This window comes from Melitaea cinxia, chromosome 26, assembly GCF_905220565.1.
Source record: "Melitaea cinxia chromosome 26, ilMelCinx1.1, whole genome shotgun sequence".
Lineage (NCBI taxonomy): Eukaryota > Metazoa > Arthropoda > Insecta > Lepidoptera > Nymphalidae > Melitaea > Melitaea cinxia.
In genome coordinates, this window is record NC_059419.1 from 5,838,179 (window position 1) to 5,863,886 (window position 25,708).

The 25,708-nt window shown below is 40.1% G+C and overlaps 1 protein-coding gene across 1 annotated transcript in view; it reads left to right on the forward strand.

Annotated features, from left to right (window-relative positions):
- Window positions 1-25,503, forward strand: part of LOC123666517 (polyamine-transporting ATPase 13A3-like) — a 36,107-nt gene extending 10,604 nt beyond the window's left edge. Inside the window, exons 5-19 of the mRNA XM_045600599.1 lie at window positions 2,512-2,674; window positions 3,376-3,580; window positions 6,164-6,350; window positions 8,815-8,950; window positions 10,502-10,667; window positions 11,169-11,369; window positions 11,674-11,874; window positions 12,041-12,166; window positions 12,825-12,978; window positions 14,654-14,775; window positions 15,215-15,332; window positions 15,720-15,838; window positions 16,925-17,068; window positions 17,341-17,467; window positions 23,979-25,503. Of these exons, the coding sequence (XP_045456555.1) occupies window positions 2,512-2,674; window positions 3,376-3,580; window positions 6,164-6,350; window positions 8,815-8,950; window positions 10,502-10,667; window positions 11,169-11,369; window positions 11,674-11,874; window positions 12,041-12,166; window positions 12,825-12,978; window positions 14,654-14,775; window positions 15,215-15,332; window positions 15,720-15,838; window positions 16,925-17,068; window positions 17,341-17,467; window positions 23,979-24,958 (3,149 nt within the window). The 3' untranslated portion in view covers window positions 24,959-25,503. The remainder of the gene's footprint in view (window positions 1-2,511; window positions 2,675-3,375; window positions 3,581-6,163; window positions 6,351-8,814; window positions 8,951-10,501; window positions 10,668-11,168; window positions 11,370-11,673; window positions 11,875-12,040; window positions 12,167-12,824; window positions 12,979-14,653; window positions 14,776-15,214; window positions 15,333-15,719; window positions 15,839-16,924; window positions 17,069-17,340; window positions 17,468-23,978) is intronic.
- The last annotated feature ends 205 nt before the right edge of the window (window positions 25,504-25,708 follow it).

Consider the following 25,708-nt stretch of genomic DNA (forward strand, 5'->3'; position numbering starts at 1 on the left):
TAAGCGAACCGTGGCGCCGTCTATAGTGAGTTCTTTACAGAGACCCGTAACTATTCAAAGTTTCATATTACAATGAAAATCTTTGACAGGAGACGACACCATGCTATTTTTAATATGTACGATTTTATTTTTGTGTTACCCACAATTAGGAATTCTAAACATTTTTGAACATTTTTGTAAAGAACTCACTATAGACGGCGCCACGGTTCGCTTAAACCGAAAGTAAAAATCATCATATCAAAAGTTTCGCTCTAGCGGGTATATCGTTCCATAGCTTAATTGGCTAGAGCGTCGACACGGTATGTCGAAGACGCGGGTTCGAATCCCGCTGGAGCGGTCAATTTTTGATATGATATTCAAAAATGTTTAGAATTCCTAATTGTGGGTAACACAAAAATAAAATCGTACATATTAAAAATAGCATGGTGTCGTCTCCTGTCAAAGATTTTCATTGTAATATGAAACTTTGAATAGTTACGGGTCTCTGTAAAGAACTCACTATAGACGGCGCCACGGTTCGCTTAAACCGAAAGTAAAAATCATCATATCAAAAGTTTCGCTCTAGCGGGTATATCGTTCCATAGCTTAATTGGCTAGAGCGTCGACACGGTATGTCGAAGACGCGGGTTCGAATCCCGCTGGAGCGGTCAATTTTTGATATGATATTCAAAAATGTTTAGAATTCCTAATTGTGGGTAACACAAAAATAAAATCGTACATATTATGTGTACTATTTGTCACTTCTCTTTTACACTTCCCTACAGCTTTTGCTATGCAATGTACTATATGCCCAAAGCATGCCTTGAAGAGATCACATTTCTAGCGATAAGATCTTTGTACTCTTCAGCCTGTAATATCCCACTGCTGGGCATAGGCCTCTTTCCCCATGTAAGAGAAGGATCAAAACTTAACCCAGCACGTTGCTCCAATACGGGTTGGTGGATATTTTCCTTACTATAAGTAACGATCGCAGCTGTACATGATAACAAGCGGGACCGACATCTTAACGTGCTCTCCAAGGCACGGTGGGGAGACCCAGAAAGACTAACAACCAGACTGGAAATAAATATTTGTATAAACACAAATATCCACTACGAGCGGGAATCGAACCCATGACCGTCGGTGCTTAGGCGCCGCCACACGCACCATTACCCCAGAGCGGTCGTCACTTGTACACCATTCTTTATTTGTATTATGTTATTGTTTTCGTTTTTGTTGTGTATAATAAAGAGTATAAATAAATAAATAGTTTTATGTTATAGGAACAAGATAGTTTTACAAGTGAACTTAAAAGAATATGTTTATAGTAATTTTATTTTTTAGAATGCGCTTTTGTTAGTAAAATTACAACATTAACTGACTTACCAGTATATTTACTCACATTTTTAGTCGAGCAGAATTTCTTAAAAATTTAATACATATTAAATTCAACTTTGTATATATGACGTATTTAGGATAACAATTAGGTCATAATTTAACAAGATAGCGCATTCACAATACTCAGACACCTAATTATCATTTTTCTTAGTATTACTTGTGATCATTATTGATAAAAGTTTGACCGTGAGCACTCGGACGTAGGTGTTTTTTTTTTACTTACCACTTGTCTTAAGTAACTATTGTTGTTGTTGTTTTATTTACTCTTTATGTATTAGAGATATTAACCTGACTCGAGATTATAATAAAAATATCTTTCCTTTAATTGTGTGACATTACGAGGACACTTTTAGTTATTAAGTACTAACATTAGTTATTAAGCTTTCATCTTTTATTTTTACTAACAATTATGGACCTTTGTTGTCCGAGTAATAAACAGTTTTTTAATTGGGTTGTTTGGAAGAAACGGCTAAATAGCCATAACTCTGCCCATTGCACTTCACAGTCTATAAATGTGTTTAAATGTGTTTAATGTTTAAAATGTAGTTGTGGTGTACGATAAAGTATAAATAAATAAAATAAATAAATATTTCATGTTTAAATGACTAGGTTTATGTTCTAACATTGTTTTGTATTAAAAGTTATCATTTAGTGGAAACTTAATATGTCATTGTATTCTACTCTATCCGGTTTTGATAAAGGGATACTCCTGTATATTAAAGCACTATTAACAACGATAACAATTTTAAGGTTGGTTTATATAATGTTAAATGATCATAAATCTTTTTGAATTTAAATATAATTTAAAAATATAGTTTTCGTATATAATTACGTTTGCTTGTAAACGAAAAAAAACCGACTTCAATTACATGAACCACTAATACAACGTAGGTAGACGAAAGACAAAGGCAAACAGCACAGCCTCCTTGGAGGCGTGTAATACAAACGCGTATCTTTTTTATTTCTTTTAAAGGAACACCAGACAATACGTAAAAAAAGTTTTACAAAACAACATACAGAAAATTTTCGTTCTCAGTGCTCAACCATTTATAGACAACCACGACTTATAGTACCTATATAGATGTGTGATATTTAAAAAGGATCAGAAATTAAATGAAATTATCTTTCATTCAGACGTCCAACAGTACCGCTACTTCCGCCACAAAAAGCAACATTTAATATGGGATTCGGTAAGAGCTCAGTGGGTACGCCTCGCGGGCATCGAGCGCGGCACCACTTGCGCTCAAATACACGCGGCTGCGTCGCGACCTCCTTGCTCCGAACGACGGTTGAGAATGTATGAAAATTTAAATATCGAAACAAGTTTTTTTTTTTACAGTCGTGTGATAATGGTACATCAGTGGTCAGATATTTGATTTTATTTAATATTAAGAGCTTTGGAAATGTCTAGTAGTCTACACTTATGGCTGGTTTCACCAGTCATGGATAATGATATTAGAAGGATGACAGTATCCGCACAGTAAAAAGTTTTTAATGAATTATTCCTTTTTACCGTCGAATTCTACTATATTTATGGTATATTTCTATTCGCATAATCTATCCTAAAGTTGTAGATTATTAATTTGAAGGAGCAGGTCCTACTGGCTTATTCTACCTACCGCTGTCAAAGTCTATTTTTATCGTCATCCGTCAAATAACCTTATTTATACGCAACTGGTGAAACAGGCCCTTAATGATGCCACTAAATTAGACATTTAGGAAAAGTGTCAATTCCAAACTACATTTCAATATATTTTGATTGATTTAAAATATCATATATTTTTGTTTATTATACCCATTTATTTGATTGTAAATACATACTTGTACTTAAAGATTACAAATAAAGATATTACATACTTAAAAGATTAAAAATGAAGATTTTCACTTGAAGTTATTAAAAGTACAGTTTTTAATATTTGTAATATTTATGTACCGTAATGTATAAAGAAATTTTTTGAAATTATATGGATTCATATAACATATTTTATTTTATTACAGATTAAATATTTATGGCCTCAACGAAATCAAAGTGCCGGTACAATCAATACTGACATTGATTCTCTTGGAAGTGTTCAACCCATTCTACGTGTTTCAATTATTTACAATAGCGGTGTGGCTCGCTGAACCTTACTATTACTATTGTGTAGCTATAATACTTATGTCCACTTTTGGTGTATCAACATCTGTTATACAAACAAAGAAGGTGAGTGTTACCCTATCAATTATTTTATTTTATTTATTATCCTGTAAAGTGGACCAATTTCTAGTGTATAAATTATAGGCATTTTAAGTGATTTTTGAAATACCAATGTATTTCATAGAAAAAAACCGACGTTAACATCAGTATAACGTCAATTTAAAATTCCGAAACCGACTGAAAAACGCTGTTGCTATCTGTGGCGTTGGAAATTTGTCTTGTTTGACGTCACATATAAGCTAATCTAACCTTAAAATATTACGGAAGTTAAAATAAATTTCATTATTTTACTTCATATTTATTGGATAAAATAGTGGTCCACATAAAATCACAAAGTATTTGTCTCTGTTAACAAATAGAACACAAATGTGTTCCGATCTGTTAACGAAATGAACGAAGGCTGTTTTTGTCACTGTTTTTTTTTACACAGTTATTGATAGAAAGACCAAAATTTTTAGTATTTCGTATTTGCAATGTTTACTTATTTTTTTTAACTGTCTTTAATGACGTATTTATTTTTGATGTTGCTATGTAGATACATATAGGTACACTAATTGTGACAAATTCCAATATTTTTGTAACAAGAAGGGTACTAGTAACAAAAAAAAAAAAAAAAAATGATATAATGCATATTAAGAGTATTTCTTTCCATCATAGAAGTCGATTTGTATTGATTGGTTAATAAAAGCCAGGTTGCTATCATCATTTTAGCCCATCACAGTCATACATGGACATAGACGCCAAAAATGGCGTGAACTCGTGTGTTTTGCCCATAGTCACCACGCTGGGCAGGCGGGTTGGTGACCGCAGGGCTGACTTTGTCGCACCGAAAACGCTGCTACCCGTCTTCGGCCTGTGTATTTCATGTTGTTCGATGGTTATACCGCCATCGGTCGGCTTTGTAAGTTCCAAGGTGGTAGCGGAACTGTGTTATCCCTTAGTCGCCTCTTACGACACCCACGGGAAGAGAGGGAGTGGCTATATTCTTTACTACCGTAGCTACACAGTAGAAGTATAACGAAACAAAAATTGCACCTAACAACCGAACACATCGTGATCGATATAAAACGCTTCGTAACCAAATCGTTTTTTGAATATTAATTCCCAACACAGTTGTTCATTTCGGCGTCAGGTCGCGGCCATGGTTCGATGCCTCTCGCAAAAGAACTTGTAGCTCCAAGTTGGGGAGTTTTCGGACTTAGGCTGTAGTAATAGATGCAGGAATCCACAGGCGAATAGCCTGAAGAAGAGGTTCAACGCTGCCTCTAGCTCTTGCAGGAAGCAAATCGCTAGGGCAAAGTTCAAACACATTGGCAAAATTGGCAAGAGGCTGTTGGGCTTTCCAACTCGAACTCGTGCCTTTTGGTTTCATGCCAAAGCCGCCGAGGGTAGCTTCTGTCACTCTTCACTACCATTATTGCTCGAATGTGAAGGCAGCTTGGCACGAGAGAAAGCGAAACTTCTTTGTATTCTTTTCGGTCAAATTCAGCTCTTGACGAAGAGGAAAACGCTCCACCGACCCTCCCTTGATGCGTGCACGGGATGCGTAAAGCGTTAATCGTTCAGCAAAGTGCCGTTCGTCGTGTTTTGCATTTACTCGCCGTCAATAAGTCCAGTGGTCCTGATAGTATTCCGGCCCTCAACCTCGCTTAAAACGTGTTTCCTTGAATTGACCTCGGTTCTAACGCGTTTATTCTCACTCCTTTCCACCACTGGTATAGTACCGTCTTCGTGGAAAGTAGCAATTGTAGAGGGTAGGGCTAGGGGTAGACATCACTAATATTATATATAACTAACATATAATTTCGGGGTCACTTGGAGAGCAAAGCCAAACTGATTGCAAAAATGCTAGGGGATCTGAACAAGGCGGGCCGGTACTTCACATCGAGATATCAGCTACTGCTTTATAAGGCTCAGCTCCATCCCCATGTGGAGTATTGTTTGTACCTGGTGGTTTGGACAGGTCTCTCAGACTCAATACCAACTCCACACATTTGACTCCATCCAACTTCGGGCAGTTCGCATTGTCGACAGTCCCATACTTACGGACGGTTTATAGCCTTTAAGTTAAGGAGAGACATTGGCTCCCTGTGTGTTTATAACCGTCTTTATAAGAGTATTCTGAAGAACTTTGATATAGAGCTATCGTCACGTTTTTACTATATCACTCGTCGTTGAAGGACTTAGTTTTATCCACACCACTTAGATGCTTGGGTTGCAACCAATGCACGAGGTTCACGCGCATTTTTCGTACATGCAAACTGTGGATTGATCTTCCTTGTGAGGTTTTCCCTGAGCGTTATAATTTGGGGGTTTTCATCTTTTCCCTAAAGGCCGATAATGTACCCCCAACTCCTCTTATGTTGCAGAGGTCCATGGACATCTGCAATATAAGAGGAGTTGACTCATGGTAGTCATTTAACATCAGACGGTTTTGTTCGATACCCCCTTAAGTTTTACTTATATTTTGTATAATACCCGCTCACACTATTGGTTAATTTTGCGGAACGGTGCATTAGACTAAATGGTGTTAAATAAACCATTGGTAACTAGCAACGGTTCACTGAGTTTCGTCGATTGGTGTCGCAGAACCAAGAGAGCCTACGCGCCACGGTGGAGGGCGCGGAAACGGTGCGGCTGTGGGGCGGGCGGAGCGTGGCCAGCCGCGCGCTGTGCCCCGGCGACGTGCTGCTGCTGCCGCCGCGCGGCTGCACGCTGCTGTGCGACGCCGCGCTGCTCAGTGGCGCCGCCGTGGTGGACGAGAGCATGCTCACCGGTGAGCCCTGCGCACGTGACACACTTACAGGTGCACAACTGTACACGGCGCGGCTGTGGGGCGGGCGGCGCGTGGCCAGCCGCCGTGGTGGACGAGAGTATGCTCACCGGTGAGCCCTGCGCACGTGACACACTTACAGGTGCACAACTGTACACGGCGCGGCTGTGGGGCGGGCGGCGCGTGGCCAGCCGCCGTGGTGGACGAGAGTATGCTCACCGGTGAGCCCTGCGCACGTGACACACTTACAGGTGCACAACTGTACACGGCGCGGCTGTGGGGCGGGCGGCGCGTGGCCAGCCGCCGTGGTGGACGAGAGTATGCTCACCGGTGAGCCCTGCGCACGTGACACACTTACAGGTGCACAACTGTACACGGCGCGGCTGTGGGGCGGGCGGCGCGTGGCCAGCCGCCGTGGTGGACGAGAGTATGCTCACCGGTGAGCCCTGCGCACGTGACACACTTACAGGTGCACAACTGTACACGGCGCGGCTGTGGGGCGGGCGGCGCGTGGCCAGCCGCCGTGGTGGACGAGAGTATGCTCACCGGTGAGCCCTGCGCACGTGACACACTTACAGGTGCACAACTGTACACGGCGCGGCTGTGGGGCGGGCGGCGCGTGGCCAGCCGCCGTGGTGGACGAGAGTATGCTCACCGGTGAGCCCTGCGCACGTGACACACTTACAGGTGCACAACTGTACACGGCGCGGCTGTGGGGCGGGCGGCGCGTGGCCAGCCGCCGTGGTGGACGAGAGTATGCTCACCGGTGAGCCCTGCGCACGTGACACACTTACGGCCGAACCCAATATTCAATCTAAAGATAGAGATAGGTAGTTATCATCGACTGCTAATAACTAACTATCTATCCTTTGTAGTTGTCCCAATAATTCGCATAGGGGACTACTATCTCCAGTTAGCTGTAGATAGACCGGCTACCTGAGATCTTCCTTACATTCCAGTATACGCAGCGTCACAAACGACCTTCAGTTATGTTACACAGATGTTTTGTAGTATTTAATTTTGTCATACAAATTTTATTCATATTAAAGTAATCTTGTTTTATAAAAATATGGACAAATTAATTTTTACACAGACTTTTTAATTTATAATAAATGATATTATTTTAATATGGAATCCATGGTAAATCTAGTAACGGAACGTTTTAACACGACACGAAAATACGCTACGACGCCATTACGCATTATTGAATCGTTGTTTCGTTTGAATTTGTATAATTTTTTTACAAATCAAAATTCAAATTATACAAATCATTGCAAATTATAGGTACAATCATTCACCAAATTGTTTGTTTTATTCACAAGATGAGTAAAGTAAGTATTATTTCACAAGAAACATATTATTTTTATTCAATTAATTGTTGCAAAAGAGCAATATCACTTGAACTGCTACTTGAACTTGAGTCTGCCATTATTTTTCACTCGAAATTAATTTAATTTTAAACAAAGAAAATACTTTTTCAAGTAATAAATCTTAGCTATCCCCCGAAAACTATAGATCGGATATTGTTGTTACTAAAGATAACCAACGTTACTGACAGATAGAACTCTATTATTATTGGGACGCTTACACTGTCATTTTCATACGAACTGTTATCTCTAGTAAGCTATCCTCCCTCTCGTCGATAGACAGCTTTGAAGGATAAGATTGCCTATCGTCGACAAGTTTATTGGGTCAGTAAAATGAATGATAGATAGATATTTCTGTCTCTAGTAGGACATAACCAGAGATAGATTGAATATTGGGTTCGGCCGTTACAGGTGCACGACTGTACAGATAGATAGATAGACAGCTCTTCATTCTAAACCCATTCTAGAGGAAAGGTATCTTTCACACAAAAAAGTCAAAATATCTTGAATTTTGTCCTGCAAACCATCCTTTCACCGAGGAATCAATGCTCGTGCATTAGTACACTAGTATGAATTTTTTTTTACCTGTTAACGTGTTATTATATTTATGGTTGATTTAATTCGCTGTTTAGTATTAATAGCCGCGTGGCGCAACGGTTACAGCCATGGATTGTACCTGTTGAGCTTGACGGTTGCGGGTTAGATCCCGGCATATGACAAACATTCGTTTTGGCCATACAAGTGTTTGCCGTGGTCTGGGTGTTTGTGCAGTCCTTGTGGGTCTCCACTCTCTCACCGTGCCTCGGAGAGCAAGTTAAGCCGTCGGTCCCGGTTGTTATCTAAACACCTGATAGCGATCGTTACTCATAGTAGGAAAAATATCCGCCAACACGCATTGGAGCAGCGTGGTGGATTAAGCTCTGATTCTTCTCCTACATGGGGAAAGAGGCCTATGCTCAGTAGTGGGATATTACAGGCTAAAGCGTTAGTATTAATAGCAATACATAACATTGTAAATGGAATATGGGATCCACTTTATATATTATATTATTATTAATAGTACATCAGAAATTATTATTATTTTAAAATTTTCTTCATAGGTGAATCTGTACCAGTAACAAAAACAGCTTTAACGAGAATGGACAAAGAATTTGATTTGAAAGAACACAACTCCAGTGTTATATTCTGCGGTACGAAGGTCATACAGACTCGGTACTATAGTAATGAACCCGTCAAGTAAGTACATAATACATTTTAACTAATTCGTTTATCGTAACACCATATACAGATGTAGACAAATATTAAAATTCATTAAAATAGATTGATGAAATGAGGATTTTTATTGACGTACGAGGAGAGGTCAAAAAGTTTGCGGAATGGCGGGGTTAGCGTGGCTAGCGGTGAGCTTACTCATCCAGGTATGCGCTAATTCGGTGACTTATTGTTAGTATATATACCAAGTTTCAGCCTAATCGGGTTATTAGCTTCTGAGTTATCAACGAGTAAACAAGTCAATCGGAAAGAAACTGACCACTATGGAAAAAAATGAATATCGTGCCGTCATTAAGTTTCTCACCAAACAAGGAAAGACACCTCAAACCATTTTTCAAGAGACGTCAGCTGTTTATGGGGACTGGGAAAACCATGATTTATCAATGGCACACCCTTTTCAAACAAAGGAGGGACTCCATTGAAGATGACCCCCGACCTGGACGGCCGATTGAATCTACCACGCCAGAAATAATCGAAAAATTTGAAAACTTGTATCGGAAGATGGCCCAGCTAAAGAAAAAACAGCTTGCAGCATTAGTTGGAGTATCAGAAACAACCATTTTGAACATCCTACATAAACATCTTGATATGACTAAAGTCTGTGCAAGATGGGTTCCGAGGATGCTTTCTACGCATCAAAAACGTGAGCGCGTCGAAAGTCAAAGGGAGGAAGTTATTGCCCGACTACTACTGGCGATTAAACTTAGGTTCACTATTATGAATCTGAGTCAAAGCAAGAGTCGATGCAGTGGAAAAAAACGGCATCCTAAGAAGTATATGGTGTCTTAATCGGCCGGAAAGATCATGGCCACGATCTTTTGGGATACGGAAGGTATCCTTTTGATTGATTATAAGAAACGTGGTGTTTCCATAACGGGAGAATACTACGCTTCTTTACTAGATCAATTAAAAGAGTTATTAAAGAAAAAAGGCGAGAAAAGTTTACAAAAGGCGTCCTCTTTTTGCACGACAATGCGCCCGTGCACACAACCCAAGTTGCGACGGCTGCCATTCACCTGTGTGGTTTTGAACAACTGCACCATCCACCCTACATCCTTGACCTGGCCCCAAGCAACTATTATTTGTTTCCAAAAATGAAGAAAGAACTGCGTGGAAAAAAAACTAGCGACGATGATGAAGTGAAGTCGGCAATTTCAGCCTATTTTGACGCCCAAGACAAATCATTTTTTTTTTCGACGGTATTACTAAGTTATTTGACAGATCTAATAAATGTTATAAATGTAGGGTTAAGGGAGAATACATTGAAAAGGAAAAATAGTTTAATGTTTCATTTCATTATCCTTCCCTGTCATTCCGCGAACTTTTTAACCTCCTCTCGTATAATATATTGAATTGGTGTTATCTTTTTGACCCCTATGAATCATACAGTGTTGTATTTGACGACTGTTCTTGAAAATCTGGATTTAATTTTTTTTAATTGACTTCTTGTATAATTTTATAATTAGAGCTCATAAATTAAAAACCGACGGCGTGACCAATTTCTTTTTGTTATAGAGCGTTGGTTCTTCGAACAGGATACAACACAACCAAGGGCGAACTTGTTAGGAGTATTTTGTACCCCGTGCCCGCGGACTTTAAGTTTGACAGAGATTCCTACAAATTTATTATAATTCTAGCCGTCATAGCTCTTGTGGGGTTGGGGTATACAGTGGCTCTGAAGGTAGGTGATTTTGTTTATTAGTAGCAATACATAACATTATATACCTATCGATTATTAGGATTCTTTATTTGAAGTTTACACATCAAGAAACGATGTATAAGCTCGTGGTATGAAAAAATCGTGGAAAGTGAAATCGTGTGAACACTAACACTGAGCTGTGATGTGACCTTCCCCAAGGGTAACGTTTTACCGCGCAACGTCCCTAGCGAGACAAAGATGAATATATTTATGAATATTACGTAATCGTTCTTAAGGTGATAAAACTTCGGTCGCGTGTTGACACATACTTTTTTATATAAAATTATAGATATTACTTTTCTTAACCAACTATAAAAAAAGGAGGAAGTCCTCATAAGTTTTTTTTTTATTGGACCTACCGATTTTGATGAATCTTTTTTTTTTTCATCGAAAGCTGGTGCCTGCCATGTGGTCCCATTTAATTTTGATCGACATCTGACAGATACCTATTTGTATCTAACTCATAAAAATTACACTTTTCAGGCATACAGAGCGATGACCGTGCGAGACATAATTATAAAAGCCCTAGATATAATAACTATAGTGGTGCCTCCCGCCCTCCCCGCCGCCATGACGGTGGGTCGATTGTACGCGGTGGGTAGACTGAAAAAAGCTGGGATTACTTGTCTCAACACCAGAGCTGTTAATGTTAGTGGATCCTTGGATTGCTTTTGCTTTGATAAGGTAAAATGTCTTTACCAATATTTTTTGGATTCAATATGGTGATTATTGATTACATTTTTTGCATCATTTTTGTAATGATCTAGGATTCTAAACAATGTTAGAAATATGAAATAAATTCATAGTTAAGACAGGCCTGAATTTTTCCAATCTAAATAGTTTAGTGATTTATTAAATTATTTTAAAAACTGGATTCAAATTCCAAATCACCGTATCATCTTTCAGACATGAATTTTTAAATTTCACGAACTAAGCTTAGAGTCAATTTATTAAAAGGGGGTGTATTTAATTGTGGCATATTTTCCAGACAGGAACACTAACAGAAGACGGTCTAGACATGTGGGGGGTTGTACCAGTCAGTACGGCCTCATCCCCACCAATTTTAGGGAGACCCCAAAGAGATCCAAGGCTATTAAACGACTTACATGAATTGAAGATAGGAATGGCTTCCTGTCATAGTTTGACTTTATTGAATGGGGAGTTAGGTGGCGATCCGCTGGATTTGAAGGTAATTTGTAAATAATCTGTAAAAAGCCATTTCAAACTTTTGTAGCCTACTACTCAAATTACTTAAATTGACCGTGAAACTATCTTTTGTCCCGATGTTTCCAAGATATTTGTATTGGGATCGGCCTTATTAATTTATTTTCATGACTAATCACAATTATTTTCAGATGTTCGAGTCAACGAACTGGCTACTCGAAGAACCGGATGTGCCAGAAGAAGCAAACTACGACATGTTGACTCCAACAGTGGTAAAGCCACGGGGCGCTGCTAATATAGACGTAGACGATTTACATGTTAGTTAAAGTAGTAATTTTTATTAATAACATGGATTTTATTATAATGGTACTGTGTGGCTACGGTACTAAAGAATTTAGCCACCCCCTCTCTTCCCGTGGGTGTCGCAAGAGGCGACTAAGGGCTAACACAGTTCCGCTACCACCTTGGAACTTAAAAAGCCGACAGGTGCCGGGATAACCATCTAACTGCTGGCTTTTAAATACACAGGCCGAAGACGGGCAGCAGCGTCTTCGGTGCGACAAAGCCAGTACTGCGGTCACCAACCCAGCGTGGTGACGATTGGCAAAACACATGAGTTCACGTTATTTTTGGCCTAAACTTGTGTAAGCCTATGTCCAGCAGTGGACTGTATAGGCTGTAATGATGAATGATATTATAATGGATGAACGTTCATTTGATTTGTTTTTTTCGACATTTGTCTGATTAGTTAAAAATAATTTTTGTTTTAATTTTAGACTTGTACTCGGGTTATTAAAAAAAAAATTCATTTAATAATAAGTAAAAACTACAGTTAACGAACTTGATAGAATAAGAAAGGAAAATATAGGAAGTTTATCTATTCATACAAATTAAGTTTTTATTAACATAGATATAATTTAGTTCTATATTAAAACAAATATTGTCCCTAAAGTGATATATAATTATAATGCGCAGGTGCCCCTAGAGGTGGGGATAGTGCAGCAGTACCAATTTGTGTCGCAACTGCAACGAGCTTCAGTGGCCGTACGACTGTTGGGGGAGGATGTTCTGCGTGTGTACTGTAAGGGCGCGCCCGAGACCTTGCGGACACTGTGTCGACCGGATACCGGTGTGTTGGTACACTGTCACGTTCATAATCTGGTACACTGGAACACTGGTACTGTCACACACACACTGACACACTCTTATATTAATATACTGGTACACTGATACACATCACTGTATTCATATCATAGTATATCGACACAGTTACCTTGTGTTGTATTGTACCAGAGTGAGTGTACACTGATACACTGGGATACTGATATACTGATAACTGATTTAACATGTCAGGCGTTCACACTCTGGTACTTTGTTACACTGACATATTATTGGTAGTATGGTATTCTGACATGCTTAGACTCTACACGACATAGTACACTGATACACTGATATACTAAGAGACTGGTACATTGTTACACTAGTAAGTACACTTGTAACTGATGGAACTTGTACTCTGACACACTAGCACACTGATACATCCAGTGGCGTAGCTAGGGGGACAAGGGCCCTGGTGCATAGGGAAAGAATCGGGCCCTCCTCCCCTCTTTCCGCGTTGTTTGAACTTGTATTGGCCTTTAAAATTATTGATAGGAATAAGAATAGGAAGCAGTGAGTTGAACTTATCCCTAGTTTGATAGTTGAGTTTAGAAAAACGTTGTTTATTTTTTGTTGTCGATCATGTTGAGAGCTATCATAGATTATACGGTTACCGTTGTGCTGCAACCTGTATCATACATATTTTGTCATCGGAAATTTTTTTAGCGAAAATGAGTTCTAGCAGAATTTGATGCCAGATGGATGGATGTGTGGAATAGAAATCATAGCATTAGTGGTGATACTTGATGAAATTAGGCTGATAGTAGGGAATTACGAATTACAACAGTCAGCGACACGCCTAGCGTCAACTATTGTAGTACGTCCCAGTCCCAGATCCCAGAAAGTTGAAAACATCGCCACAAATATCATAAATGAGAACTGATGCAAGGCAAGAGCGAATGAAAACTTCCCTAAAAAGTTGATGGGTGGAATTGGCGAATTGATCTCACGACCGTCAAGCATGTGAGCTTATCGCTGATCCAATGTGCTACGGGCGTACTCATCCAAACTACCAAATAACTGAAATAACGATAACAAACAGCACATGCTTATCGAGGACGCTTGGCGCATGTGTTGAAAATGTTGAATAAGGAGTTCTATAATTGGTGATGTTGATTTGAAAAAAAAAAAATAAAAAAAATCTTGACTCGAGGCTCGAGCCTGCTCACAAGATTTTTTTTTTAAATTTATTTTATTTTATTATATTTTTTTTTCAAAGCTGAGGTTAGAGGGCCCCCTGAGCTCCGGGGCCCTGGTGCACTGCACCACCTGGCCCTATGATAGCTACGCCACTGGATACATCAATACTCTGACACATCAATAGACTGACTTATCAATACACTGAGACGTTCACACTCTGGTACATTTAGCACTGGTACACTGAAAGGTTTTTTACACTCGAAACACAAATTAACTGAAATTGGTATACTGAGGTACTTAAACTCTGGTACGCTTGTATGCACCGATTCACTGATATTTTAGCATCAACCTAAGACCGACTTAAGACCAGTACAGTAAAGACTGACATGCTGATAGCCTGATATATACATTAACCCATTAATTTCGCACAGAACTATTTTATGATCCCGTGTCCTAAAGTATGCTATATGTAAAAAACATAATTTTTTTTAATTTTTATTGTTTAGTTCCCGTCAATCTGGATGAAGTATTGAGCTCGTACGCAGAAAAGGGTTACAGAGTTATCGCTATGTCTACACGAGTTTTAGAAGTTACGTATAAACAATTACAGAAGTTGAAAAGAGAAGAGGTGAGTAACTTACAGTAAACTTAGTGTTATTATAAGTTCTTTCATTAATATATCATACACATAGGCGTCTGTTCCCAAGGTAATTAAGTATATGTAACAGCTATCTGTCGAAGACGCATATTTTTTTTTCATTTTTGATAAATGTACTTTTAAAAAAATACATATATTACATCCACACGTGGGGCGGGAAACGAACATAAAACACCAGAAGCATAAATCAGGGTCACAGCAAAGTGCGCAAATGGGATAATTGACTACTTTTGTGTGAAGTCGTAATGCAGTAAAGTAGTTATGAGTACCTAAATCGGAAATCATAATATAAAAAAAAGTATCAATAAGGAATTTTGGAAAGTGATGTTGTATTCTTAACTAAAAGTTTCAAATTAGGTCATTAAAAGTAATTTGCAAAAAAAACTTTTATTTAATATTATTGTTGCAGGTTGAAATCGACTTAGAATTTCTCGGTCTGGTCATAATGGAGAATCGTTTGAAGCCAGCCGCTACTAGCGTCATTCGAGAACTGAAGGAGGCCAATATACACGTCGTTATGATTACTGGTATGGAAACATTAACTTTTTATTTCGGAAACTTTTGTGAATTTTTTTATACAACAAGGTAGCAAACAAGTATATGGTCCACCTGATTGAGTAAATCGATGTCGTAGAATTTGGACGCCAGCAACACTAGTAGCATTAAATACTCATTCCTGATCCTTACCCCAACCTTCCCTGCTAGCTAGTAGTCTTACTCACCACGAGAATATCTGACGAGAGCACTAACTGGGGAATCACCTCAACCATAAAAAAAATCATAGCCAAAGAATACGATTTTCAAGCAGCTTCGTGTAATTGTGGTGAGTTACGACCAGAGGTGAAGATCAGGGGTAGCGGTCGACCTAGTATGAAAAAAATAGTGTAGTCTAGTTGTGAGGTTTTGTTGTGTAGGCGACAACATCCACACGGCCGTGAGCGTGGCGCGCGAGTGCGGCATCCTGGCGGGCGAGCGGGTCGTACGCATCACTGCTGCCGGCGGGCAGCTGTTCTGCGAGAGCACGCGCCACGGGGTACGTCTGCTTGTACTAACGTACTAGATCAGACATACACTAACTGTTGCGCACTAGATCAGAAGTACACAAACTGTTGCGTACTAGATCAGAAATACACTGTTGCGCACTAGATCAGAAATACACTGTTGCGCACTAGATCACAAATACACAAACTGGTGCGCACTAGATCAGAAGCACACAAACTGTTGCGCACTAGATCAGAAGTACACCAACTTTTGCCCACTGGATCAAAAATACACAAACTATTGCGCACTAGATCAGAAGTACACAAACTGTTGCGCACTAGATCAGACATACGCAAACTGTTGCGCACTAGATCAGAAGTACACAAACTGTTGCGCACTAGATCAGAAGTACACAAACTGTTGCGCACTAGATCAGACATACACAAACTGTTGCGCACTAGATCAGAAGTACACAAACTGTTGCCCACTGGATCAAAAATACACAAACTGTTATGAGCAAGCGATCCCATTTCAAAATGAATTTATACCCCTGACCCCCTTTTCCAAAGTTAACTGATAGCTCAGATTCCGATAGCTAGATTGTAACAATTGATAATTGACTTTAAAAACCCTAGTTGACAAAAATACTTATCAGTTTAAAATTTCGTTTTCGTTCATGTCTGCCACTGAAAGACTCGGGACTTTGTGAATTCCTGCAATAGACGTTAAATAATGCACGGTTGGGATTGAAGTAGTAGTAGTAGATTGAGCTAGTCCTACATATAAACACTTAAGGTTCCTTTGTTGAGAACTTAATCTCGTCTAGCTACAAAATATTTTTGTACTCATAAAAATATATATTTTTTGGTATTTATGTAATTTACAACCGAACTGCAAATGCTTATATGAAATAAAAGATCATGTAAATATAAAAATATATTCGCTACTGTATAAATCTAATAAGGTACAAGGATGCGTTGTACGGTTATGATGCGTGAGGTGATTCTAAGCTAACCTATGAACTAAGGTTCATACTGGAAGGTCTAAAATTCTGATTAGACGATAAGTATGTGAGGCAGAACCGTATATTTTTAAAACTTTTATTGTCGAAATTATTAATTTGTTATGTTAAAAATAGGTGAGTGTAGGCGGTCGCGTGTCCCTCGACCGCGAGTACGGCAGCACTGCGGACAGCGGACACGGCTCGTGGGGCTCCGGGGACGCGGAGGCGGCGCCCGGGGAGCCTCAGTACAAAGTTGTCATGACCGGGGACGCGTGGACGGTAATATTTTAATGGCGCTGACACTGACATTGAAACAATAATGTAATTTTTTAGTATGAACCATCAATTTACTAGTTTTTTCTGTCTATTTCTTCTAAAGCACTTCTATATCCTGTACATTTTTCAAGAATTATTAAAATTACTAGCTTAAAAATTCGTTTAATTTTTAAAATCCCATCTATCAGTATCAACTTTACGTGTTCGGTGAACGGCTAGGTCCAACTAGCTGTTAAGGTGACTAGGAAGTTATAGATGTACCCCCTCCCCCGCAGGAGCTCCGCTCGCGCCCCAGTGCACTAGTGCACCGTGTAATCGCACGAGGTGCAGTGTTCGCTCGAATGGCTCCCGATCAAAAGCAACAGCTGGTGCAGGACTATCAGGCGATGGGTTACTACGTCGGTGAGTACGGGCGGCGATATAGGGCAGGGACGGCGTTTTATATATTTTTTTTTGCGTATTGTGGGAACTGGGATGCCGCTCTAACTTTATTTTATCAGTGTGAACCAACAGTATTATAGTCAATATGTCATACATATATAGTGTATAAGAGGGTACTTTAATTATTATTGAGGTAGGGCACAGCAGGAAATATTTTGTTCATAATCCGGAGCAGCTCGTCTGAGGAAGTGCCTCAACCTTACGGAAGGTCACAGCTAAATAATACTGTTCTCTTGCAGTGTTGCTTTTTTGTCACGAGAAGGTATAACAAAATTGTAACTCATGTTTCTGACTGTAAAGTAAACGTCTCCATTTTTTATTCGCATGCATAATGAAATCCCACAAACGATATTGAAATTGTCTGAGTATAAATTTAAAGTTTGGATTAAAAAGAAATTATATGATCAAACGAACTTCTAAAGTGAAGTTCGATCAGTATAATATGACTGGTTTCATTTAAAGATATAAATTAACAAGTAGTCCTTTGACCTACAAGGCAACACTTCGCACGTTTAAAAAGTTTAAAAGATTTTTTTTTTTGTATCTGTCAACACTATGCGAACCTGTCATCCCTAGCCGTAGTCACCTCATTCTTTTTAGAGTTAATATTTAAGAATACTTACTGATGTTAGGTAACAAAACTGGGTTATTGGGAGGGTTGGGTAGTTTATATCTCCTAACGAAACCAGTTATATTGATCGAACTTCAATTTAGAAGTTCGTTTGATCATATATAATATTTCCTGGTTTCATTGTCGATATAAACTAACAAGTAGATGTTCAGGTTTTGTTACCTTTTATGTGTCTTACTACTACATAGAATATTTGATTTGAAATAAAACACTAAATAACAGAAATCACGATTTATATTTCTTAACAATTAATTATTATTTGTATTATTTGGCAGACAAACACTTTCTGCGAAATTAGATCTTTCTATTATATATTCATAGGTCATAATCTTTAGCAAAGGTCTGGGAGTTACGGGTCCAGCCCGCAGTCTTTTTGATGAGATCTAGATTAAGGCCGGGCGCACGCGCCGCCGAAGTGGCAGCGTGGTGGGCGCTGTGTGCGCCGAAGACTTTCACGTCAATGCCACTCGCGCATAGTGCCTGCTTGATCCACCTGCTTATAGGCTACGCTGTCGCGTTCCTGTGAGGACGCTTCACAGTAATTAAAAGGTAGTCGATATTCGGAGGCCTCAAATACTTCTCCTCTCCCTGAAATACGGCAGATTTAAAACTGGCTAAGCCCTGCCTATACCGGAAGTCTTTATAATATCTGTTATAGGTATTTCGATAAAATTTGGATTAATTTTAATATTATAAAGTTTTATGAGTGAAAAGATTTGCACCTGTGTTCGGTACTCAGGGCTAGCAAAACCACCAAGCTTTTGGGTCAGTCTATCTAGTTTTAGTTGGTTATGGAAACCCATTTAGAGACGTGGTCAAGTACAATTTGGGGATCCCACGTACTCGGATATTTCGGTAGGGACGGTCTTAATCTAAATATTCCCTTTGGCAACCTCTTCACGTACTCGTCGGATGCTAAATTATTTCCATTCAGCAGCGATAGTACCGATCTATGGTTACTTAGCGACCCAAAGGTGGCGCCTTTTTCATAAAGTTCACTTAGTCAAAAGTTATTATGTGGGTGACAGAACTGTCGAACACGTCACAATTATTGTTTCGACAGTACTGCCACCACTGCTTAAAACAAACGCTATACTGCTTGATAGTGCTATCTGATAGTGAGCTGAGCATCAGACGCAGGGCGGTCGGGGGCGTGCCGCGGCGAGAGAAGGCGAGCCCAGGGTAAGAGTGTGGTGTAGCGGGTGTTGTTGTCTGGAATGTGACAATACTAGGTTTGGACGTGGATTTAAAATAACTATATCCGCTATCAATAAATCCATTCGTTGCGGAAACTATGTTTGCGAAGGCCACATAGTGAATACTAGAATTCCTGTGGCCTTATCATAAATATTTTTTTGGGTGCAGTTTAAAATAAGAGAAAATGGTGGAAAAGCGCAAAAGAATTTCTTATGCCAGCTTATAGTAAATGCATCTACGTTAATAGCGTCGGGGTCTGGTTTCCAGGACATATATTCGGGACGAATATAGAATAGGGAAAGAATATAGCCACCCACTCTCTTCCCGTGGGTGTCGTAAGAGGCGACTAAGGGATAACAAGGTTCCACTACCACCTTGGAACTTAAGAAGCCGGCCGATGGCGGGATAACCATCTAACCGCTGGCTTTGAAAGACACAGACTGAAGACGGGCAGCTATTTAAAAGTACGTCTTTACGTCTTAGGTGCGACAAAGCCAGCCCTGCGGTCACCAACCCGCCTGCCCAGCGTGGTGACTATGGGCAACACACATGAGTTCACGCATTTTTGGCGCGAACTTGTGGAGGCCTATGTCCAGCAGTGGACTGCAATAGGCTGAAATGATGTTCGGGACACTGCGTTGATGCGAGAAGCGAATAAGTCGACCTCGGAATTACCTAATCTACTGACGATGTAATTAAACGCAGATTCTGATAACTCCCATTCAATTTCGGGGTTTATTTCGCGTGACTTTATCGTCGGCTTCGACATTATCTTTTGTGTTAATGTACGAAGCGAATAACCACAACTTTCGCATCTCGCACCACCGCCAAATGTCTCGAGCAAGATTGTTCAAATGGGGAATGGGGATCTGCATAAATTTCGAGTGCAAAACTAGGCTTTCTAATTGCAATATTTACTTTATAAATATTCTCATTCCACCAGTTGAGATCATTTAAAATTGTTCGAGGAAGCTTAACTCTGGTATCAAACGTACCGTGTTGTTGTAGCAACAAATATTTACTCCTCTCTAACAACTTGGTATACAGCCAGCCGTAACGCAACGCTGGGCACGCTGATACTAGAACTCCTATCAACTGAGAAAATTCGCGTATTGAAACCCTAGGTAATCTTAAGTACTTTTTGACCAAATCAGCAATCTTATTTCGTTTCTCTAACGGTAAACATTAGGTCATATCAATGGTGTTATAAATAAATTCTAGAAATTTATAAGACTTTCTCAACGATCTCTAACAATCTTAGTAAAACACCTCGGTGCTATAGCGAGTCCGTAAGGTAAGGCACTAAACTCGCACGTTATCACTTCGGTCGAGTTTGGCGCGATAATTAGATCTTAGGCATTTGCGTGTTGCGTGTGTGCGCGTTTATGTATAGGAATGAGCAAATACGATTCCTTCATGTCTATAGTGGCCATAAACCAATTACTTTGTACTAATTTGCTGACAGTTCTACTGCCCTCCATTTTAAAATGAATTTTAGGTATAAAACGGTTCAACGATATGAAATTAAGAATGAGCCTACTTCCTTCATTAGGTTTTGGTGTTAAAAAAGTACTAGAAATAACCTGATCAGAGGTGGTTTAAACTTGTGTAATGGCTCCTAACTCAAATTCCCGACAGCCAAAAACATCTCACGGTACTCGAATTGCGACCACGCGAGCGGAGGAACAAAAGATTGAAATGGCGTGTGCGTAAACGGAATAGGTATTCCGTCGCGTATCCAGTTAATAATACTAACATTGTTTGTAACACGCTTCCAACATTTGACAAAAAACTGTACTCGGCCGGCATGAATACGTGTGTTACTGTCGAGTAGGGGCACGCGAGCGTCCCTGTTCGGTGTTGGGCTGCGACGTCGTTGCAGCCGCCGTTGGGGCCGTTCGGCAGGTTGCCGATCGCCCCCAACGCCTATCGCCTGTGACCTCCTTGCCCCCTCCCCTGCTCGTCGGGTAACGAGAAGGTCCTGCCCAGTTTCCCTGGAACTGTTGACGCGCAGGCGAATTCTGGGTCTGGCAAACTGTGCTCGGTCTTGTTACTGGGCCAGTCTTTTTGATCTGCAGGCCCTGCTTCTCGACCGTCTTCGCAGCCCTAATTTTGCCCGGTAATGTATTACCGAACAACGTTTCGCCTCTTTCGCTATCTTGTATTATATTTAAAAAGGACTTTGTCAATCCAGGCGTTACCATTTTGATTCGAGCCTGTGTTTCCGAGCAATGTAAGTCGCATAAAATCCGGCAAGCGTCATTCAAAGTTTTGATAGCTTCAATTTTATTATTATCATACGTAAGTAATGACGCCCTGCTAATTGCAGTTATGCCCGAACTTAACTGTTGTTGCATCGTCTCGACTTTTTTGTCGCGTATCCTAACCATTTCCGCGATCGCAGCCGAAAGCTCAATATTTAGTTTGGGGGCTTGTAATAACATACAGTTACTAGGTATAACATATTCCTTAAGAATTTTTTCACGGACCTCTTTCGTCATACCCTTTTTTAATAACGGCAACCACAACTGGGACAGATTACTGTGTATTTCTTGACCACAAATTGGTCCCTGATCGGTCTCCTCGCCAAGGGCTGACAGGATCTCCGGGTCCAATTGCGGCTCGAGATCATCAACCGGCTGCCGGCTCCTGTGTCGGTTCCTGTGCCAGTCCCGGTGCGAGTTCCGACGTCTAATCAGGTGCTGGTGCTACAGACTGCTCCATTTGTTGAGTCATAGCAGACTCCGACAAGCCTTCGGTAATTACTTCATCAGGCTCCGAGCATTGATGAGAATCTTGGTAATTCTCCATTCCATAAATGTCTCCTAAAAGACCTGTCTGCTAGAAGATGTATATAACGACATCGGAAATAAAAGATTATAACTCGCGATAAAATTATGGTTCGTAATCGAATCCATAACGCCTCGTTCATTTATTGAATCTATGGCGGGTAGGTATTATTAGTGTGGCTACCTACCACATCGAACTATTATTATTACTTAAGTAGTAATAGTAATTCAATGAGGCTACTACAATATAACTTACCTGATACCGTTACCTTTTAACCATTTAACCTTACCGATACTTTTACCTTAAAAATACCTTTACCGTTCATAACCTCAAACCATTACCGTTACCAAGAAACATTGACGCGTTCGTGAAACAGGAAGTACATAGCTCTGAAAAGAGCTGTTTTAATGTTCGTGAAACAAGATTGTTAAGCTCTCAAAAGAACTGTTTTATGTTCGAGAAACAAGACGTCTTTAGCTCTGAAAAGAAGTGTTTGAAAGTAGCACAGCACACCATGCAAGCGGATGCACCAGCAATTACATGCACAGATCTTCACCGAAGTATTCAAGCCAATTTGCAAGTATTCTTCATTTATATCTTCACGAAGTATAATTACGCCGCCGCCGAGTCAAATACACGTCAGACGTCCGTTCACCGCGCCGATCGCCGCCGAAAGGAGCGAGTCGCGGGAACGTCTGTCCTATTTATAATTAATTATCGCTCTGCGCTACCGCACATCCTGAGTTTTTACGATACGCACGAGTCATCGACAGCGGCACGCGCGAAGAAAGAGATAGCCACGTGCGGGAAAGAGACGCAAGGCTTAACTAATAAACATTCTCTGATTGGTCATAAAACTTATCAACTATTGTTATACATAGTATTTTATTGTTAATACTTTTATATAAATATTGCCATTTTATATTCAATAAATATATTCGATCGACACCTTCTGAGAAGACCTTTTATTACGACACTACAATAGTCCTTAAATTAGTATTGCCGCGTTCAAGTTTGAATCTATGGCAAAATACATCGTACAAGACTTTTATTTTGTATAGCACTTGAATGGTATTAAAAAATATTGATAAATAAGCTAACCTTGTTGATTATCCTGGCCTGAGGAAGATTTTGAATCCTCTAAGCGTCGTCGCTTACGACGATGTTTGTTCCGTACTTTGTCTAACTTTTGTATATAATACTCCACCTTGTCCTCTTTGGCATGGTAAAAAACAATTATTATAACGTGATAAAGATAATAAGCGATACTTTCAACGGCTACAAGGGAACGTGTCCGCTCGTTGCTTCACACGGAAAAAGAATGAGGTGACTACGGCTAGGGATGATGATGGTTTGTATAGTGTTGACAGATAAAAAAAAATCTTTTAGTTTTTAAACGTGCGAAGTGCTGCCTTGTAGGTCAAAGGACTACTTGTTAATTTATATCGAAAATGAAACCAGGAAATATTATAATAGCTAAAGCTTATTACCCGGTGCAGGATTACATACAGTCATAGATGATAAAGCAAGATATTATCAAATTGGTTAAAAAATATAGTTTATATATATTTTTTAAAGTAACTACTGTTTTCTTGCCGGTTCTTCTCTGTAGAATCTGCATTCTGAACCTGTGGTAGCTTCACTTTTAAAAATAATTAAAAGTTTAATTCCTAAAATAACGACTGGAAGGTGTTTTTGGAGCCTATTTGAATAAGGGTAGTTTTGATTTTGAGCGTACGGTAGCCAGAGTCTTTAGGGAGCGTCGAGAGCGAGGTCGGTAACGCGCTTGCGCCGCTTCTAATGTCACTGGCGTCTGTGCGCCCGTTCGCCCCCCAGCTGACCGCCCGTGTGCAGGCATGTGCGGTGACGGCGCCAACGACTGCGGCGCGCTGCGGGCGGCGCACGCGGGCGTGTCGCTGGCGGCGGGCGAGAGCTCGGCCGCGGCGCCGCTGCTGGCGCGCCACGTGGCCGCCGCGCCGCGCCTGCTGCGCGAGGGCCGCGCCGCGCTCGCCACCGGCGCCGGCGTCTTCAAGTTCATGGTGGCCTACTCGCTGGCCGAGTTCCTCTCCGTCGCCTTCCTCTACTACTTCGACTCCAACCTCACCGACTTCCAGTTCCTGTTCATCGACGTGGCGCTGATCGTCAACTTCGCCTTCTTCTTCGGCATGACGGAGGCGTACGCGGGGCGGCTGTTCCCGGTGCCGCCGCTGACGTCGCTGTTGAGCCTGGTGCCGCTGATGTCGCTGCTCGGGCAGCTGTCGATCATCGCGATAGCGCAGTATCTGAGTTACTTGGCGCTGACGACGTTCCCCTGGTACGTGAGGCACACGTACGAGGGCGAGGAGGCGAACGAGTGCTGGGAGAACTACGCCATATTCACGATTTCTATATTCCAGTACGTGATTATGGTGATAGTGTTCAGCCACGGTGCGCCGTACCGCCGCTCCGTGGTCACTAATAAGAGGCTAATGGCCAGTCTGATAATCATGACCGCCATTTGCGTCTACATAACCGTCTCCCCCGCGAAATGGCTGGCGACCTTTCTCCAGCTCCGAATGCCGAAGGATACCCTGCTGTCTTACGTAATCCTCGCTTTAGCGTCTTTCAATTTCGTCATAGCTCTCTTCTTCGAAAGAGTTATAATCGAGTATTTGATGGAACGTAAGCAGATGATACCGAAGTTTTTAAAGGAAAGACACGTAAGGAAAACCCCGCACCTGATGATTAAGCGACAGTTGACGGATATGGATTACTTGAGCTGTGATAGCGTTATATCGTACGACAAAGAAACGAACGGTTCCGTTTTCGACTCCAATTCGGGAAAAACCTTATGATCCATCCTTTTGGTAAAAGTTAAAACATTTTAATTGAATTGAATATGGAAGAAAATCGTCAATTACCAATAAATTTCACTGGAAACTGACAAAGATATGAAATATTTTATTTTGGAAAAGTTTCATAGCGAAATCTGAAACAACATTCTCATCAGAATAATACGTACAAATCCCATTTCTGGCTGTCCTTTTTGTTTCATAACTATGGGATATATGTAGGAAAGATAAACTAAAACATTCATTTTTGATTTTAGGCAGAAAAATTTATTATTGCATTGTTGCATGTATTTTATGTGTATATAATCGTACCAAATATCCAAGATTACTTCTGGTGCTAAATATGTATTTAAATGCTCCAATCGAAGTTTATGTATATTATAAGAGTTAAGAGCTACTACGATCATTCCATTCTTAACCTCACCAATTTAAGAGATTTTGTAATATTGACATTATTTTATTAACATGAAAGAAGTTAAACTTAGACAGTATTTTTTCTCTGTTTAAATAAAACTTTAATGTAGTTTTTACATTATTATAATTTAAAATTTCTCTTGTTTTTACTGTTTTCGAGTTATATATTCTATAATCGTGTTTTATTATTATTTAGTGTTAGCATTTATTTTAAGTTGAATAATAATTAATACTTAAAAACAAAATATTTTAAAGCATATTGTGATAGCCCGATTTATGTGCTGTTAAAGATAGAAAAAGATATACTACAAACTCCGACAGTTAAATTTTTATTTTCAG